Raw genomic sequence first — 20,754 nt, 5'->3', positions numbered from 1 at the left:
AGTTACACAATTGAATATAACGCTTTTTTTGTTGCGATGTTGCGATTAACATTATTTCTTTGTTGTTAAATGTGTTGTCTGATGTTTGAGATTAAATAATTATCACACAAGTTTTCAATGACACAAAGCTAATTGATTTGTCTGTTTGTTGTGATGGTTTCTAATTTAGTACTGTTTTCAAAATAAACAAAATTTATTCAATCAATTATCAAACTCAAACATTCGTTCTGATCATACCCAATAAGTAATATCAACGTAAAGAAAAAATGAAGCAAAATTATTTGTACAAAAAAAAATCTCCTCACTTTCCCAATTTCGTTTCCGTGATTGGATTATTACTAGTTAACCACAAAATGATTCCATGGACTGATAAGAATGTTTAACTTTATGTTTGTTCTACAAAAAGCCTTCATGATTTAAAATTAAAGCAGAACGGTTTGACAGCTTACAATTTTATAACACTCGTGAAGGCGATAAGAATCAAAAGCTTTGAAGAAATTTTTTTTTCGGTATTTTTTTCAGATGTCATTGTCAGATTTCAGATGTCATGTCAACGAGCCCGTTGGCTGGATCAAGTGGAGTCTAACCTGTCGAAGATCGTATGCAGTCGTGGATAGAGGACTACAGTCCTAGACCGATTTTCCTGAAAACTGGTCGTGGCGAAGAAGAAAATTATTAGTTTCTCGGGCAAATAAAGTTTTTATTTCGTTTTGGTTTTTAAGTTTTAGAAAATTATTTCTCACGCCGAAAACTCTAGGTCACGCCGACCATCTAATGACTTGCCAGACTTATGTATACCACGTAGTGGGATAGTTAGTCTTCACTACGGGGGGACAGTCTGGGTGGGATTTTAACCCCGATCCCACCGTGTGAAAACCGGCGTCACTGTTGCTCCTGAATCCTAGCAGGCTGTTACAAAAATATTATCCTTCTGCGATTAATTCAGCAATATTACTCATTCTTATTTGCTCCATCCATTTGATGTGTTCGAAATGCAAAATTGAATCGTAAAGTAAAACAGAAAATTCAGAAAGTGAGAAGATATTTGTTTTACTGCAGTTAAATTCAAAAAAATACCTTTCGATGGTAAAAGTATATTCATTTAAGTGAAACATGCAAATAAAAATAACTGCTTCAAAGCAACCATTGCAAAATATGGTCACTACTTGCCCACATCCATCCTACCAGTTCCAAATGCAATTCGCGCACTGTAGCACGTTTAGTTCGTTTTCGCGTAGCATTTACTTCGGCTTACTACGGCCGTTCGGGAAGTAACTTCGGCGACACTCAGCGCCATCACACTCACAGTGGACACGGCAAAGCAAAACTCATCCCTCCCCCGATACGAGAGTGCATTTCCACACCTGCATCCCTGGCTTTGAACGTGATTGGGGTAAGGTGGGGTGTACCAGTGCACACAGGCACACACACACACTCACACAAACTTGCGCGCATAAAAAAAGGGAAGTAAATGGTGTAGCGAGTGCTCGATCGGGAAGGAAGATCTCAGCAGACACTGGGAGTCACACACGCAGCCCAAAGGAGAAGACGACGCGCCGTGTGTATAGAGAGAGAGAGCGCCAACGTGTACGGCAAGCCAGGGGGTGGTCCCCCTTTCGTGAAAAAAGGGGGATGCGAGCGGATGCGTCGCGGTGCAACACAAGGGGATGTGTCAGAAGCGGCAGAGTCGGCAGCACTGTTGATTCTTTTAGCGCGCTACCCTGGCAGTAATCGCACAGTTTTTCCTCGACCGTTCGTGTGTTAATCTCGCGCGCTGCACGAGAGCGCTATTCTACTGGGGGCCGTCTTCCGTTCGCGTCGTGTCAAGCGGTTTTTCAGTTTACGTGAGTGTGTGTATGTGTTTTTTTTTTTCTTGCATCTTTCCCTTTTCGCAACATCAGGGAAGATATTAGGATTCGCGCTGTACCGGGGGGAAAATTCGCGACAACGGTGTTCTCTTTCGCTTCTTAATTTCGTCGTTCTTGGTTGAAGTTTTATCTTTCTGCGATTCGAGTGTACAATACAAGTGGTTTTTCGTTTGCTTTCGGATATTGGTTTGTTTGTTTGTAACACGAATGTAAGTGGTCAATCTCGAGTTCGTATTCTGGACTTTGCTCGATCGACAGAACGGTTCGTGTGTTGATAATGTGCAACCTTGACGCGTGCTATCGTGTGTCCGAAGTCTACAGTGCAAGATCAACTACCGACGTGTTATTCGGGCAGGCCCTCCATGATCGTGACGTGGTAAAGGTGGAAAAGCTTCAGCTTAGGCCTGCTAGGGCCTAGGAGGGCTTTGTAGTCGGAAAAACCACGTGCTTACGGGAAGCCGAGAAGCTAAACGTTACTACTGCAATCAATCCACGGAGGAAGATAAAAAGTTAGGAGAAAAAGTTGTTAATAAAACGGTGCAAGTTACTACAATTGAGTTCTGGAAAGCATAATTAAACACACATCTCGATTGTATTGCCGCCTCCTGGCTCGCGTGTTGCTCGTGTGAGTGTGTTAATAAATATGTGTGTCCAGAGCGGTTCCGGTGTGAGATGTAGAAAAGATTGTTCTGCTGCACCGTGAAAAGTGTTACGCTACAGTGTAAGTGAAAGTGTCGTGTATTAATCGGTGCATTCAAAAGACGCCAAAACATCGCCAAAAGAGAAGAAAAACTCGTACAGGTTAGTTGTTTATTTTCCGAGCTCGGTGGGAGTTGGTGGTAGATAAACGTGTTGGTTTGGGGTTTTTTTTGGGAGGGTTAAAATTCGTCGCTAACGTGTGCTGTTTAAAAATGCCTACTCGCATGATCAGCACGCATCAAAACTGGTCTCATGGCCAACTTGTGTTTGATAGGTCACGGATCAGTTTTTATTTTATCACGGAAATCAATAAGCACACGAAAAACGTTAAAAAACGTTTAAAATGTGCATCGTCTTAAAAATGTCCAAGCTAAAAATTTAAATAAATAGAACAAAAACAAACAAAGCTTGTTTCTGATGACTTTGCTTTGGGTGTTTTGATTTGTTTTTTTAGGTACGTTTTTTTTTTTTCGTAGAATGATTTATTTTACGATCAATTTTTATATGTTTTACAACATTGCTGTGCTTTTTTGTTAGTTTTTTCTCAAATTCCATTCCACTTTGCTTTAAACAGTTTTTTCTTATTCTTTTTTTAACTTTACTTAAATTATTATTAAATGGCCTCCCCTTCTTAAGGTGGGTGGATATTATGAGAATGCCTTAAACAAAAAACACAGTACGCATTCGTCCAATTCCAGACCCAAGGGAATGTTCGGTGCGCTTGTGCAATTTCAGCATTTTGCATTTTTTCGGGGCTTGCCCTCCCGTACAGCTGCAATTTTTGTGCGTGTGTGTGTGTGTGCGTGTGTTTTGTGCAAACGCGGAAAGAAATTGTAACATTGCCAATCAGCAAGTGCCCCGATTGTGTCGTGCCATGTACGCATCGCATTCGACCGCCAACATGCGGTTACATTTGTTTGGTGATCGTGTTTTTTACTTCTGTTATTTTGTGTATTTTCAATCGTTTCTTCTGGTTTTTTGGGAGGTTTTCTTTTTTAGCATGTCTGCTTAGTCGTTTCTTGTGCCTTTTTACAAAAAAGAAAAAACGTCTCTTTTCGCTTGTTGCACTTGTCTTCAACTGTCCTGTTGCCAGTTGATGCCAGTCCTGTCGTTCAAGAGAAGAGCTTTTTGTTGTTTTGGTTACATTGGCCTCATAAATATAAGCGACAATGAAACAAAAAAAACAGCTCATACACATACTCGTCATGCGCTTAGGCAAGCACAAAAGGGAAGGAAAACTATTAACAAGTGTCTAGCTTAGCGCACATGTGCCACACGTTGGCTTAAGCCAACTCCCCAAAAAAAAAGCTGCTTAACTAATCCTCGTGACAAGACGGCACGGTAAAGAAGAGCCAAAACCTCCACTTACGCCATACGGTTTTACATGTGTGTTATCGACGGTGCCTTTTTTATGCTCGAACTATGTGAGTGTCTTCTTCATTAGCGAGAGATTCTACATGCTACAGTTTCAGTGTTCGTTCATTCACCCTGCGTGTAAGTGCGTGAAGGTCCGCTGATGTTTGATTAAATCAGCCCCAAACAGGTTTAGACACATAACACTTGAGTTTTAGAGGCGGCGACTCATCTTACTCAAAACTCACCTAAAGGGGACGAAGTTCTGCACAACAGCAAATAAGTAAAAAAAAACCCCTCCCGATCATAATTAGAAACAAATGTGTTGTCTCCGTGCCATGGGGGGGGGGGGGGGGGGGGGGGGGGGATAGCACAAAACGTGTGCTTCATTTGACGAACTTTTTGGTAAACGCGCGACAATTTAGAAGCTGTCCATATGTCCAAAGTTAATCCCCAAAAAATGGCCCATTGCGTAGGTTAGGGCACACGGTGCTCAACATCTGGTGACATTCCGGCCGAGAGCGGCGCAACGATGGATCGGAGATATCCAAACCGAAGAAGAGGCTTATGCTGTTATTTATAAATATATGTGAACCATTTGCCCCCCGTGCTCCACACAATTTGCGTTCCATTTCGCCAACAATCTAGGCTGGTTGGTGGATTTTTGTTTTCCGTTTTCGGTTTTTTGTCTTTCCAATTTTTTACCTTTTTGCTCTACTCACTTGTTATAGTGGATTTGTTTTTTTTTTTCGCTTTTGCATTCTATTCCCTTACCTTTAAATAACGTTTGCTTTTGTTTTGCATTCCCAACTTTACATCGCTGCAGTTTTTTTTGCTCCCCTCATCTCTTGTTTTGTTGTCATAGACTCGGTGCAATGTTGGGAAAGGAATGATCGAGCAATGCCTGCGAATTCCAAGGAGACAATCGGGCACAGCAAAAACAAACAAACATACAGCAGTGATGCGTTTTTGCACGATACGATTACGCCCAGGGATCATGCTGAGTGTGGGCCAGGAAACGAGACCGAGAGATCATCAAAATAAAAGAAATGAAAAAACGCACGTGGCATGAAATGTAGGCAAAACGGTACAAGATAATTCTCTTGCTGACTGGTCTGATTTCTTTAGGGAGGATGAAGAAAGAGTGGGTCAAGAGAGAGGCAGCGTAAAATATTACTACTGATCTTGTGTTGGAATATTAATAAATTATGTTTCATTTGATTGCTACCCAAAAATAAACACACCACTGATTGGGTTACACAAAGTAGGGGCGTGAATAGTCGGCTTTTCCATTTTTTTTTGTTGCCTAAACACGCAACTACGAAAGCGGTGCAATTGCACTAAGTGCGTCAATAAATTATAATCGTTTAAAATGCTATCTCACACCGTGCACCGTGTTTATCTGCTTAGATAAAAACAACTTCTCTTTAACACACAAAAACGCACACGCCATAAAAATGCAATGTATCATGAGCGGGTCGCCAACAGCAAACCATCGTCTGCCATTTTTGCATATTTGCGGTGTAACGATCGTTGCCGTTGCCATTCGCTGCCGACGCCGTGTCGTGGCCGTGTGTACTCGAGTCGGTCAGCCAGGCAAGGACGGTTCACGCGACCCGATCTTGTCAAAAATGCATTCGGTTTGATTGAAGTTTTTAATTGAATTGCAAGTTGCAGTTGCAGTTTGTGTCGAGCGGAGGGCCATCATCAAACGTGGTTTCGCTTTGGGATTTTTAGCCCAGCGGTTGCCGTCCTCCTCCGTCGTTGGTTGCACTTTACCCGACCGTTGGGAAGAGGGCACAGTTTGCTAGAGTGCGACGTGCTTGTTTTTTTTTTTTCGGGACATGAAACTGTCACACAGTTCGGACAAACTTTGTCTTACTTTGGCCTTGTTTTACAGTCTTCGCTGTCCACAGTTTCAATCACTTACATTTTGTTGATCTTCTTAACGATAGACTATTTTTTAAAGGAAGTTTTATTTGTTGTTACAAACATCAGTTGAAAAGTTGTTTTTGTGGTAATGGAAAAGAATTTTAAATGAATTTTATAGTGAATATTATTTAAATATGGCAGGAAAATTGGAAACACAATTCCACCGCCAATAATATTCGTGACGAATTTTTAAAAATCGTTGGGTGTAGGCTAATCGGACAAAATAAGAATCAGCAGCCTTAGAATGCTTAGTATGAGCCTTTAAAGTCAACTTCACGAACACTTACTCCAGCTTGTTTGGATCTGTCACAAGTTATTGCAAAGTGCTTCAAAATCAAGTTGCTTTAGACAATAAAGAATAGCATTTTAAAAAAGTAGGCAATTATTTAAGCTTTCCAACGTCAGGACCAGGTTCTCGTCGAAATTGCCTTTCAGTATGAAGGATTGACTTCCCAGCCATTAATGCAATCAAGTCCAGAAATCTACTAATAGCTGGTCAAATCATTCCGAGAGATTTTTTTTTGCGTACTGCTAAGAAATGAAATTTTTAAATGATGTTCTTCCCTCTGGACAATTTTTTCTTGGTAAGCTTCTTTATCAGATTTATTTTGAATCGATTAATTGTAGTGACGAACTGTGAACAGGGATCACTTAATGTTGTGAAAGTTGCTTCACCCAAGATTGAAAATTGTTCGATATATTCTCTTTCCATTTGTGAGCTTAAAAATGGGGATGCTCGGATGTTGCAAAAGTTTTCTTTAAAACCCATCCGCACCGTTTCCCCGTAGCGAGAACTGACTATCTAACTGAACAACCCATACAGGGTTTCTGAATAGAACTAGACAAGTGCGAGGCATATAGGTTGAACTAGACAACTGTCGCCGTTTCTCGACAGTGGCCAAGTTGAGCTGGACAAACGCTTGGTTGAACTGGACAAACGTCAAATAGAACTGGACAGTCCTATTTGAAATGGCTGGTGAAACAGTTGGAAGCGTTTTGGGGGTAACGCTTGGCAAGTCTGGTAAGCGATTCGATGACCGACGTGACCTAGTAGGTCGTTAAGCCAAGAAGAAGAAATTGTTTTACTTAATATAAGACTCAAAATACCATCGTCTTAGTCCAAAGCAATTTCTTGGACTTGGACTTCACTTTGCGAGTGGTCTCTTTTTTTAGCTAGCCAAATACAAAACAAATACAGCAAAATAGTCTATTTTGAGGCGCTACTGCTCATTCGATAGTAAACATGCCAGTAAATCCACTTTAGGTCTTGGATAAACTAAAATACACCGCCATTGATCACACCGTAGTCTGTCACTGTCACAATACCTTACATGGTGCAATACAACATCGTTAGAACGGAACAGAACTCTGCCAAATGGTGAAAAGAAAGAAAAAAAAAACGCCATACACTGCAACTCACAAATATAGGTTTCTGGATTACGAGACCACCGTTCCGCGCTGTTTTGTTTTTGTCCCCATTCTATGTGGAGCCATTCCGGGGGTACCATGCTGTTTGCCGAGCAACACATACTGTGCTAGTACGCACAGCCACTAAAAAAACACCAAAGAACCAGAACCAAAACATAGGGACCGATGCGATGGCGCATTCCGGGCTCGTCCAAACCAATTTTCCAGTCGCTCAGTCGGCCGAACTGTCGCGGTGCAATTGCAGGCCTGCACTCGGTATTCACATTTCGGAAGCGGGTTCCCCTCGTTCCCTTACCGTTCCCGGGACCCATTTTGCGTCTGCTTGCACGAGCCGTGTTGTGTATTAGATTACAGGCTAAGCTGTACCGTGCCGGTTGTAAACAGGCGCGATCGTACTGTCGCTAGCAGAACGGTAGCTTACGATGAATGGGTACACGCGATCGCTATGAATGCCAAAGAACGAGACAACTTTCAACTAATCCGGGAAAGATAAACAAAGCAAACAAACGAACAAAAATAAATCTCAGCTAAGAACGGGGAATAGAAAACGATGCTTATGAGCATATTTCAATCAAAAGTGCATCATAAAATCGTGCTGGGATGGAGCGAGAAAAATGTGACCGCATGGGCAAACATTCTTTCGTTTTCTTTGGATCGGATCGGATTACATTAATCGAATGTTTTGTGGTAGTACGTTCAGTAATTTGTTCATTTCTTAATTCTTTTCAGCACAGTAATGAAAGAGAGGTGATTTAAAAAATATATATTCTCTAAAATACTAGGGCTTAAACATTTATAGTAACAATTGAAGCAAATTTTTGTTTTTTAAAATAATATTTTTTATACTTTCATACAGTTCGTCCCCTAGCTACAGGAATGCGTTACAATGTGTGGCTTGTATATGGAATCGACTCATTGATATGCATGTTGCATCGTTAGGTGTCACACCTTTCGATTTTATGATCAGTTTTCATTGGATTGGCATACGGATCCTATGGAAGTATTAGCATATATTTAGAATCAATTTGAATGTTATGGCAATGAATTAATTAACAGTGAAATATGAGGGTAAAGCTTAAGAGGAGAGCTAATCGCATGTTCATAGTTCTGCAAAGGATCACAACTCATACGGCCAAACGTCAAAACTTCTTATCGTAGACAGAAAGGGCAATTGAAACGAATCGGCTACAACTACTGCCCAGTGGTGAAGAATTCTCACAGTTTACACATCCCATTATCCCATCCTTTCATTCAAATAAGGGTTCAATGGTTGCACAGCGAGAATGTAACACATTGCAATATTCACACCCTTGATCGTAAAACTGTACTTACGATGCACCGATGCAATACGATCCGTTACAAACCTACGCATTGGGGGCCGGTGAATTGGTAAGGAACTCGCAGAAATGTGAGCGTTTATAATAAACACAAAAACACACACACACACATACACCAACCGGTACACATCCAACGCATGGACACCTTCGGAAAACTTGCACGGCAGTGAAATGATTTATGGCAGCGCTGAAACGTCCGAACGGGGCGCTGTATTGTCGCTTATTAACACACTTGTCAACCACACCGCGGCACACCGTGGCGGGCGAATTGTTTGGGCTGGTTGACTTATTTTTAGCCAAACTCGGTGTTGTTTCATGCGCACGGTGCATTGAAACACTGGTGGTTTACATTCAATAATTTAACAAGAGGAATGTGCCCCGCAAATATGACACCCGGTAAAGAATTATTTTCGAACGCGATCATAATCAACGCGGATGGAAAGGTATGCATTTGTCGATGCTCGGTACGCTGCTTGTTAGAGATTGTTGCATGCATTTTTCGCAATTGAGATGAAACAATGTGCTAAGTGGTACTAGCAAAAACTTGGAAATTACATTGATGCACACAAAAAATGAACGTTACAATGACAAACATCGATGATAATCAGAAAGCATAAAATTTAAAAAAAGATAACAATGAAGTAGAAAAACTGTTAAAAAACTGTTAAAGAAAACGATTGAAAAAAATCAAATGCGAATGTTTTTCTCTCGCGTATGGATGCTGCTGTGTATTTGCATTACGATGGTTGTGTGTTTTTTTTCTCTGGTCAGCTCCATTGTTTTAACGCCGAACGATTACGATAGCAATAATAAAATGGCAAATAAAAACTAGATCCAAAGAAATATATTTTCTGCATAGTGATTTGCAAGTTGAACGTAAAAACGATGCCATTCTTCTTCATATCAGCAAGCAGGCAGATGAAAAACGCCTTGACACAGTCTTGGTAAAACAATCGGTATGCAACGAAACAATCGTGATCTATTCCCTTTTTTACCTTCAGCTTTTTTTAATGATGATGTTCCTTCTCCTGATATTTATTTTTTACTTTTTACTGCAATAGATAGGCCAAAGCTTTCCAATATTTCAAGATTTACCTAACAGTATTCCGATAAATCTTGCAAATTTTGCTTAATTAATTTTCAATTTTCGAATAATTTATTCATATTAAGCCTCTTGCTTGCAAACCCTTTATCACGCAATGTAGTTGGACTTTAACAAATGTGTCAGCATTAATTTGTTGAGTGCTTGCAGTAACATATCGTTATACAAATTTTGGAATAGTCAAAGCGTACTTTTTCCCCTACTTGGATGTAAAATTTTTCTCCATAGACAAGAGTAGAGACTTTACCTCTACTTGAATGTTCAGTTTCTCCGTATTCATAACATCTGACAAGGTTTCTCCGAAATCACACATCAATATTACTAGTCTTTCAATTCAATTTGACAATTTACTGATGTAGGGGAGGGATGCTCGACGCATTCAATTCGTTGGCTGCCAAATTCCGGCATGCGAACAAACGTATGGTAATCCCCGAAACCTGGTCAATGCACGGTCTCGATATGCTGCGCTGTAATCGTCTGCATGCAACTGCAACGAACAAGGGCAGTCGCGTGATATTATCCTGCAGAACCGTAGCACCAGAATTCTCAGCCGTGATTACGAATCACGTCAGTTTTACGATGCACTGGATATTGGTGTGCATTTCAGCATGGATGGAGCCAAAGCCAAGATTCGTGAGAATGACTTCGCCTCATCATAGTAAAGTACTCCCCGAGAATATGCCGTCTTCAGGATATGGATACAAAGAGGGGGCACCTGATTGATCCATTGCTCTGGACGACTTATGCAGCAGTAGTTCGTGGATCAAAGTTGTAAAATCAAGCGTCACTGCGTGTTTGCTGATCCTCGGTGATGCGCCACGGCCGGGCCGGACAAACCTCGGCCGGTGGTGTTTTAAAACCGATTGGTTTTGGGTGAAATTCCCGACTCTGCAAACGAAGAGCTGCACGAAACTGTATGCAAATGCATGATGTATGGGCCCATGCAGCAGGAAGAATCCGCAGGCACCTTGCATGAAGGATGGAGTATGTTCGAAGCGCTTCCCGAAAGAGTTGAGATATATCCCGGAGTTTTGCTGCGTAGCCCTGTAACCGGGTGTATTGACTAGTGCATAACAAACACATTTAAAATGGTTGGTTTAATGAGACGTGGAAATCCCTCCAACTTTCCTTTAGTTTTTGTATGCATATCGTGTACGCAAATACTTCAAAGTTTTCCCTAGATTTGGCGTAGCTATCGACAATACGGCCGAAGAACTATAATTAAAGTCCATAAGCTCTTGTTTTTCTCACTTTTGAAAAATGTTGAAATTTCAAATAAAGGACAAATTCGACAGATTGTTGTTCGGCTGCTCAATTTAAACAACAATAGATGAAAAACGCCTGGTTTTTGTATCGTCCTCGGGAAAAGATTATTCATTAGAAAAATGAAGAGCATAAGAAAATGCAACTTAGTTCCTTAGTTATTTGCGGTCTTGGCCTGCCGCAGCAGAATCCGGAATCGCTCACGGTCCCGCACCGTCGTCCGCCAATCCATTATTACGGCCTTGACGGCAGATGATTCTACACCATCCTCCCACCTTAAACTGGGCCTACCCTTCCATGCCTCTTCTGTCCATGCTGACGGCCTAAAATGACTTTCTGAGCTGGGTCGTCCGGTGCCATGCGTATAACACGGCCAGCCCATCGGAGCCTGGCGAACCTAATTCGCTGCACGACGGTGAGGTCGTCATACAGTTCGTACAGCTCGTCGTTGTAGCGGCTCCTCCATTGTCCTTCCACACATACGGGGCCAACGATCCTTCTGAGCATCTTCCTCCCGAACGCGGCTAAGAGGGCTTCTATCGGTTTCGTTCAGACACCCCAGTTACTCGAGATGCCTATACCCTTCACAATTTACCCTTGGCTCCCATCGTCCCCCGGGGTTGATTTTACCCGTGCTCAGATATTCGAGACACAAGTTTACCAACCTGTACGTCGTGGACGTATTGAGTAAGAGTTGAGAATGCAGAGCCTGGTTTGGCCTTGAAGAAAATGCAAGTAAATATAATTTTGGATTGAAAAGAGCTTTTGTAAAACTCATATATATGCTTTCCTTTAAACGTTTATTATTATTTACAATTGATTATGACGGTCCAAAGCCGTATTGTCAAACGGTTATGATTAAATGTAACTTTTTTTTTACTATCAGTCTTGTATAAACTCCTCAATAATTTTAACCACTATATTTCCTTTCTTTCCAGATCCGATACATATTCCGTACTGGATTCAATTACGTTTCTACATCAGTTATGTAGTGTGTGCTGCTCGTGTATGTGCGACCCTTCAAACAGTTAAAAAAGTGTCACCGCAAATGCAGCTGCTGTGTCGGTTGCGCAGCCAGCAGTAGTGATTCGCGACGAAAGATGCGCTTCCTCAAAACGGTACCAGCACACAATGAGCATCCAATCGGCCGAAGTGCATCGAAAATCCGGCAGCGGTTCCGACAGCGGCCATGCACCGATCTCACCCCCATCGTCTGCCACGATGGCACACGCACTAACACCGCTCAGCATCGTGCCGCACAGTGACCGGCCGGAGGGTCGTGGTGCAACGGTGGCCGGTGGCAAAATGTTCCCGTCCATCGACGTGACGCTGACGAAGCTGACCCTGCTGATTATGCTGCTAATTGCCGTTATTGACCACAGCGCAGGTAATTTATCTGCTTACAGCTCTGCTAATATCCATCGGGAAAACATCATAACAAAAAACAACCCGCCATTCATTTGCGCGGATCAATTAGAGAGCGTCGGTAGGTCGCGAAAGTAATTTTCTCCCTGGCCAGGGCCGCCATTTTGTTACGATCACGGCAAGGTTTCTTTCCTATTCTTACGACTCGACCCTTTCTGGCCGATGAGGCTCGCTGGGTGAAGCATCCAGTCGAATGGTGGCCCCAAACCTTGTGTGGCACCTTACGAGACGGAACTTTGATTTATGGGTTTTTCGTCGGCGTCGGACCGATAGGGGTGCAGCGGGTTTTGCTGCTTTGGCAAACAGTAACTGCACTTGCAGAATGCATTCCCGCCTGGCGACTGTCAGCCTGGGCTGGGCTTACCGTTGGCTAGATTCGACTCTGGGTGTAAAGTAGGACTGTTGCCGTTAGATTTTTTTGTTTTTTTTTTGCGTAAGTTTTGTCTTTACGCCATTACGGTGTCGATCGAAGATTAATTAATTTTTGCCACAGTCGCCAAGCGATCGATCGCGAGGGATGCAAAATTGATTCGTTCGGATGGGGTAGCTTCGATCGTGTGGGACACCATTGGCCAGGCCGTTTATCATGTGGTGTCATGTTTTTTTTTTTTGCATACAATAATATGACTTTTGCACAATCGAGGCAATACTTTTTGTAGTTTTTATTTGCAGCAAAAATAAACATTTTGTATTTTGTAACGCAACTATCGTTTTGTGTTTTGTGTGTTTTGAGGGCTCAATTCAACAGTTCCATTCAATCAATTTAATCAGCTTATTCCTTAGTTTCCACCAATTGATTTTCTTTCATTTTGCGGTTAACGGAACAACTATATTTATGGTACAGAGATGATTTTTGATGTAATACGAATGAATATCTTACTGTACATCAACACATCTGATCTTAAATAACCCTTCTACTACTGCTCTACAAAAGAAATCACAAATAAAATTTCATGCAGAGGAATGATTGTTCACTTGGAGGTAGTTGAAGTCGTAGCCAGATAATTGGCTAGAGTCTGGCAGCCATACATCTGAGAACCTTTTGCTGGTTGAATACTAAGTCACACCAGCCATCGATTGGCTTACTAGATTTGTTGATACCACGTAGCTGAATAGGCAGTCCTTACTACGTGGGGATAGTCCGGTGGGATTTAAACCCCGATTCTGTTTGAACCCGGTTCTGCCGTGTGAAGACCGGGGTCGCTGTCGCCTCTATAACCAGGTCGTACCCAGCGATGCAGAGAACCTTAAAAATATATCGTCCCAGGACTTCAAATGAACAGAAACGTCCTTTAATCATCTTTAATAATTGCCTCGTATAGTTCCAATTGAAGCAAATCTACAGTCTATGCAAAAAAGGATAACAATTTAATAATCTCTACCAGCCATGTTAATTCCGATGACTATTTTGCAATAGTTATCTGTTGGTTATTTTATTTTATTTATAATAGATTTCACAACACTTTATAAAATTTTTTGTTCAATATTTCTGCAAATTTCATGTGTTGGAAGTTGCCCGTATAAATAAAAATGATTAGAAGAGAGAAAAAAACTGTCAATACTTCAACTTCATCTTTAAAGACTAAAGAAGAATCATCCCATTCTCCTTATGACATTCAGACGCGAGTGTTTTGCGTGCAATTTTTTTCAAGGCCACAACAATGTTTACTCTCCATGTTCAATGCAACAGCCGAATGTGAAGCAACGGACAAGGTTCACAAAAATACATCCCCACCTCCCGCCGAACCTCCCTCCCACTCGGTGCTACCACCACAAACAGCAGAAAACAGCTGCATCCGCTGCACTTACTTGCACGTCGGCCAAGCAATAATGCTTATTTTTAGAGCATAAGCAATCTAAGCACGATACCAAAGTCCCTTTTTTTCAAGCAAGGAGGGGTTTTAGCGGCTACCTAAGCAAACAGAGCTCCATACAAAAAAACCGGCAGCTGTGCCTAGCCTGTTGGAGCGCACACGGCCTAAGGCAATGTCCTGCTACATACGCCTGTCTGCCTTTCTGCCCTCATGCACAATGTTGTTGGCCCTCGCCCTTCGGGAAACCCTTACTTGTCCAAATGCAAACGAACCCGTAAGCCCATTGCCACATGGTTCCGATGGAGTGTAATCTCCGGCGACCTTGACACTGTGCCAAACATTGCGCTCTTGTTTAGTGGTTTTGCTCCATCCGCCTACCGAGAACCCAACCAACACAAGGGCGCCTGGACGAACTATCAGATTTAGGTTTTTTTTTTTTGCCTTAAATTGAACTGCAATTGCACGCGTTCCGTGTCGTGATCGGTCCTCGACATGGCAGCGACAAATTACTGACAAATGTTCAAGGCCCACGCGAACGACGGACCCTGTACGGTAGGATTACGTTTTTGGCAGTAACCTGGATGCTGTGGGTGCGAGTGGGTTTACCGTTTACCTAAAAGTTTCCCTCCTTCCCTCCATATTGGCGGTGGGAAGCTGGAGGAAGAAGACATACGGGCAATCATTGCGTGACGAGATGGTTTCCAAATCGCGTTCCAAACCTTGAACCGAATGGTCAAACGTACGCCAACGCCTGCAAATTACACAAGGGCAATGGTTTTAACTGTCAGTGCGCTTCCGTTCAACCGTTCAACTGCTCGAATGACGTGCGGCGAGAAGATGATGCAGACATGTAAAGCAAACCTTACTTAATCCAGATAGATGTAAGGAGTATTTTGTAAATATCTTGAACGTACTATTTTAGTAAGGGTATTGGTTCATGAAGCAATGCAAGCGACGTTCGATGAGTAAATTCATTACTGGGTTTTTACATAACGAACTCAAATATAAGAATCAGATATCAATGTTTCCTGACCATATCTTTTTTAATTGCTGGCTTTTTGCTGTCTGCTGAATACTTTTTTTTTGCAATCAGTTAATTTGTTTAAATTATTTTTATAGAAAAAGTTGTATGGCTGACTGGTCTAGATTTAGAAAAAGCGTTTATAACGCATTTCGTTTTTTTGAATTTATTGTATATCCAGCAGGCACGAATGATGGGCACATCCACAAAAACATGTATTTTGTGACCTCAACCTTGAATTTTATTTCATTTAAATAAAGGCCGCATCATTTTAATTCCATTCATTAACATACAGTCAATCTCAGTGTGACTATCTCTCCCCAGAAAGGTCAACCTTGCATCTATTTTCCATTGTGTCCTTGATAACTGCATTCCTGTAGCGAAGTCGCTTCCCTTTTTTTTTTTTTTTTTGCTTGACTACAACCTATTCCATACACATGCGAACACAGGCAATATTTTGCACATCGATTTGACCATCAATATGCAACAATCAACCAGCCAACGAACGCCAATTTTTACCTACAAAGCACAACCAAAAAGGAAGTGAAAGATCATCGAACTTGTATAACACGGTGGCGTCCGCTTATCCGTCGCGGTGTGCTAGAAAAGCCGTCCCTCATCAAAACCTGCAATCAGTTGCAGCCCTGTTGGCAAGCTTTTCCTCAAGCACTGAGCGCAAGAACTTTACACTTTTCGTTGGTGCCCATCGTCACTCGGAGAGGGTGGATCGTAAAGAGCGAGCTGCAAGGGACCGACGAGCAGAAATTACTGCCGAGCCGGCCACGGCCTATCAAGATATGGCTGGAAGATAAGTTGCTTCCACCATCCCCACCGACGCACATGAAGACAACGGTCGAGAGGCGCACGCGCATCGGCGGTGGATTGGCTCGTAAACAAAAAGAAAGCAAACCGCTGCTCCAAGCAGCGTCTGCACAGTGCTACCTTCCCGCGAGGGGAAGCGTGAATGTTTTCATGCGCGATTTTGCGCAACATTAACGTGGTTAAGGGTCGTGCCATACCCTGGAGCATTATGCAATGTGCCGTGCGTATCGGACTTCAGTGCAGGGAAATGAAAGCTGTGGTTGAACGTTTTAAGAAGAGGAGTTCGATGACACATTAGTGAAACTAGTAGAAAAAGGTTGTAAACTTCTTATTTAGAGAGGATTCCGATGAAAATAGTCTAAACACGAAAAACCTTACGATGGTTGAACTGAGCCAAATCGTAAGAGTCAAAATTACACTGCTTTTGCGATCTGCTTGAACCAAATTTATTGCCACATCCTCCACATCGTCATCGTTTTCGGCTATAATAAGCACGCAAAACATTTCGTACTGTTTCAAAATTTACCATCCGACAGCACCCAACCCCGGTTAGAAATGTGCCAAAAACGTACATTCCTATACGATGTACCTGTTGTAAGATGTTTCCAGCTTACAACGCACTCTACGTACCAGGAGTAGCAATCGGACGGGTATTTGTGTTGGACGGTGGTATATAAAATATAGGCCAACCCTGTGCTCGGGAGTCGGAAGTTTAATGGCATCATCCATCATCCATGTGGTTGGTGTGTATGCATGACCATACACCATCCCCATCCCAGCAGAAGAGGATGAACTGACTCATGCGTCGTGGAGTATCTTTTGTAACTAGGTTAAATGCAGATCAACCAGCAGATTGTCAACATGTCAAGAGGTGGCCTTTCACCCGCGTTCACAAATCCAAACCCCTAGCCGGTGGTCGGATGTTTGGGGACCCTTCTGGAAGTGGTAATGGTAAAGTACACTCCTGGAGCTCACTCTAGGATGGATTAGGCAGGGCTGGAAGCAGGAGAGTTGATAAAAGTGGCTGCTCGCCGGTACGGTACCGGTGTCTGGTTAGTCTAACGAGTCTATCTTTATACCTCTTCTTTGTCCTATTCGGTAAGTCTCCTTGGCATTTCCCCTTTCCGCGCGCTTTTAAGATAAAGAACTATACAAGGTGTTGGTGATTATTAAGTGCTTACTTCAGGAAAAGCCAATTTTAGGATAGGAAGATAGTTTCAAGAATTAGGAGGATGGAATGTGTTTGCATCATTAGTTAAAAGCGATGAAATATGATTTCATCGCTCTCTGACTAGTTTTTAATTATGGAAGTAAAGAAGAACTAAACAGAGGATTAGTATATGAATTATAACACTCTAGTGAATTAGAAAAGCTTTTCATACACAATTTGTTTGAAGCAAAATATGAAAAATGTCATAGCATAACTTACAGTAACAGAATATTTATGAAACACATTTTAAAATTACCAGCTGCTACAAGAATATCCATGACAAAAGATGTGTCTGCACCTGCAACACAAACAGATAGCTTTCTCATGACAGGCAGTCGAAGTCTGGCGAGTCTTGTTTGTTACACAATGGCAGACTTCTTGGTCCGTGTTCCAAAACGGTTCCCGATGGAGCCTTAATGCATATAGCGTCATCGCCGATCAGGTGGTCGAGTTTTTCGAGACTGTCGGCTACAAGGCTGCTCCCTAAACCCCGGTTGCACGTTCCATCGTGCTTCCACCGGCACACCGAAGTTAGTTGTACCGGGTACAGCAGGACATAGAGCTCGTCATTGTTGCAGTGATCTAAAATCCGTCCACACATACGAGGCCTATACTCTTTAACGGCAGCTAAAAGGAATACCTCAGTTTTGTGCAGATGAACTCTTCGGCACAGATGGCAGAGAGGTGTATGTGAGTACTGTAACTAATTATGTTTTTCACAGTCTCTTAGCTTTGTCCTTTGAAAGGCAGGTGTTTTGAATGATGAAGTTTCCTTAGAATCTAGTTTGAGCGTTTAGTAATCAGTACTTAACTGAAATAGTTAAAGTGTTGTACAACTCGATCCTCTGGTAAGCTTCTAGTACATGGGAAAACTTTAAAAAAAAATACATAAGCCATCAGCATTTGCCAGGTTTTGGAACGGCTTATAGAAGATAACCCCCAGAGTCTTGGATGACCCTCTCTAGTAACAGGTTGAAGAGGAGACAAGTATTTCATTACTGCAAGCCTACCAAGTTTTTTCGGAATTCTATGAGAGCTCATTGCGATGCGCAGCTTTGCCATGTCTATGGTGTCGTAGGTTGTCGAACGTAGCTTTGTTTCACTCAAGAAGTGGTAGTTGGATATCTGCAATACTTCTATCTTCTCATATATTTGCCTAAAGGCAATATATCTGGGCAACAGTTGACTTTCCATTTACAACAACGAACCAGACTTTATGTTTTAACCTCAAAAACCTACATAAACCCTTCCATCAGACCATAAATCTCAAATAAATCACCTCACAGCCATTCCAATTGATTCGCTTCGGATTTCCATTCAACGCCAAATGTCACCAACAGCCAAGAGGCTAAATATTTAAAGCAGTTAGTCTGATGGGTCTACCTAGTCCGGTTCGTAAGTTCTTAACTCCTTCCCCTAGCTACACCAATCGTTCTCCTGCTTGTATTCATAGCTCTTTTTTACTGTTGTTTCACGTGACTATCTTGTAAATAAAACGTTTGGTCTGGCAAAACACTAAACCCTGCCATTGGACAAGGTCGTCAGGATGCTGAATTGCAGTCAAGAAACGTGTTTCATGCACGAACGAATGTAAAAAGCATATTTTGGTCTCCAGAGAAATCCTTCTATGAAATGTAATAAAACGGTTAACCGTTGTAATCGTGCCGCGTCAGCCGGATTAAAATCTAAGCTCTGATTAACGCTCAACACAATTAATTTTGTGTTAAGCGTAAAAAGCAAATCCATAATCATTTTTGCTACCTTCTCTGTACCCGTTTTAGGCGCGACATTATTAAAATAAAGTTTTTGTCATCCGTCTGGACAAAGATTAGCCAGAAGAACCTGTGCGTTAAGTGAATTAAACGTAGCGTTCAAAATTGGCCCAAAATGATGTCGTAATGCGTGTGGAAACACTCCCCTTGTAACATATAAAAAAAAAAATCACAAGAATTCGCACGACAAACGACCCAGACTAAGGTGCAGACGGAGCTGTTTTTGCTGTTCGTTTTCACTTGGATTTTCCTGCCACGGTTTTGGCGTTCACCTTCCGCCGAAAAGCCGGTTGTAAAATCGGCTCCTACCGGGAAGGCGCTGAAGGGAAAATCTGGTTTACTTGAGGAATCCCTTAGGGTGGAATCCTGTTTTTCTTTTTGGTCTTGCTTTCCGTCTCGTATTCCGTAGCCAAACGTTTCTTTTATTTTCTTGCATTTTTCTGTGAATCCTTTTTCGTTTTTTTGTTTCGCTGCTACTTCTAAAAGCTCTCCTTGAAGGATTTTCCTGAAAAAAATGCAGCAAAAAATGTGTGCTGTGCTTTATATAGGATGGAAGGCAAAAATATGTCGATCCTCAAACCGCTGCCGCCATAAAATTCCCGGACATATTTTCCTTCTGCTTTATTTGCTGCTCTCACTTCAAGCGCTCTTGGCGGACGGAAAAGGGAAAAGAAAACCGCACAATCGCGTCAGGAAATCCGGTGCCCGGTAAGGTGCGCTCGGGTGGTGACGATACCGGCACTGATGATGACAGTCGCCCGTCAATCCTCAGGATCCCGTGATGTGTGTGTGTGTTTGTGGCAAGCGCTAATACAATTACCCACGCGGGCAACTGGAACACGTGAGGTACGTCACTGACTGTCGTGGAGTCGAAGGAATCAATGGAAAGGAAATGTCGGTGATTGAGGAGGTGGTGAGAGAAAAAAAACGAACCGTGGAAAACCCAAAATCCGCGCCTCTTTTTCCCAGACAGTAGGGCAGGATGGGTGGCTAACAGGACCGGCGACGGCGACGACGATGATGATGATGATGTGAATGATTTCACGGTCACTCGTCTGGGTGAAGGTTACGTACGCACGTACGTTTCCACCACCAGCGTGGTCCTAGCTAGACGTTTTGGGACGGCGACTTTAATACACCCGCCCGATCGCTTTTCCACGGGGCGAACCCGTGTTGCGTATTTGTTGTTTGTTCTTCTGCACCCATTTTCCCTCCTAAGCCGGTCGGGAGAAACCGAAGACGGTACATTTTCGGCATTCCGGATTTATTTTTTCCCTTCCTCGCATTCGTGGCTTTGACTTTGGCGTTAAAGCACCACCAGCTCCCCGCTTGTGTCTGTGCGCTCGCGACCCCGGGCCCATACATTCCAGCCGTTATCGGATATTACGGTACGCCCGGCTGTTTTAACACCGTCTGTCTGGCCGGACTGTTGTGGATAAGCAGCAGCAGCAGCAGTAGAACGAGAGAGACAGCAAGGAGGGCAGGAAGAATGGTGGTAAAAATCCCGAAAGACGTAATTTAAATATTTACTCCACCGTCTGGTATGTCGGCGTGCTTCGGAGCCCCGAAGCGTATTATAAATATCGTGTTATTGATGAATATTTAATATTCGTTCAATCTCCGTTTGGAGATGGTTGGCGTATTTTTTTTTTATTGCGTTTTTGGCTGTTCAGCTGGCTTAGGGAGAATGTTTAGTAAGGGATGAAAA

At 42.5% G+C, this 20,754-nt stretch overlaps 2 protein-coding genes across 2 annotated transcripts in view; one reads left to right on the top strand and one right to left on the bottom strand.

Annotated features, from left to right (window-relative positions):
- Positions 1-20,754, bottom strand: part of LOC126561303 (nuclear pore membrane glycoprotein 210) — a 359,207-nt gene that overhangs the window by 46,156 nt on the left and 292,297 nt on the right. The window lies entirely within an intron of this gene.
- LOC126561736 (uncharacterized) overlaps positions 12,010-20,754 on the top strand; it is a 69,185-nt gene continuing 60,440 nt past the window's right edge. Inside the window, exon 1 of the mRNA XM_050218044.1 lies at positions 12,010-12,369. Within this exon, the coding sequence (XP_050074001.1) occupies positions 12,114-12,369 (256 nt within the window). The 5' untranslated portion in view covers positions 12,010-12,113. The remainder of the gene's footprint in view (positions 12,370-20,754) is intronic.

This window comes from Anopheles maculipalpis, chromosome 3RL (assembly GCF_943734695.1).
Source record: "Anopheles maculipalpis chromosome 3RL, idAnoMacuDA_375_x, whole genome shotgun sequence".
Classification (NCBI taxonomy): domain Eukaryota; kingdom Metazoa; phylum Arthropoda; class Insecta; order Diptera; family Culicidae; genus Anopheles; species Anopheles maculipalpis.
This window is presented reverse-complemented; position numbering and strand designations above follow the sequence as displayed.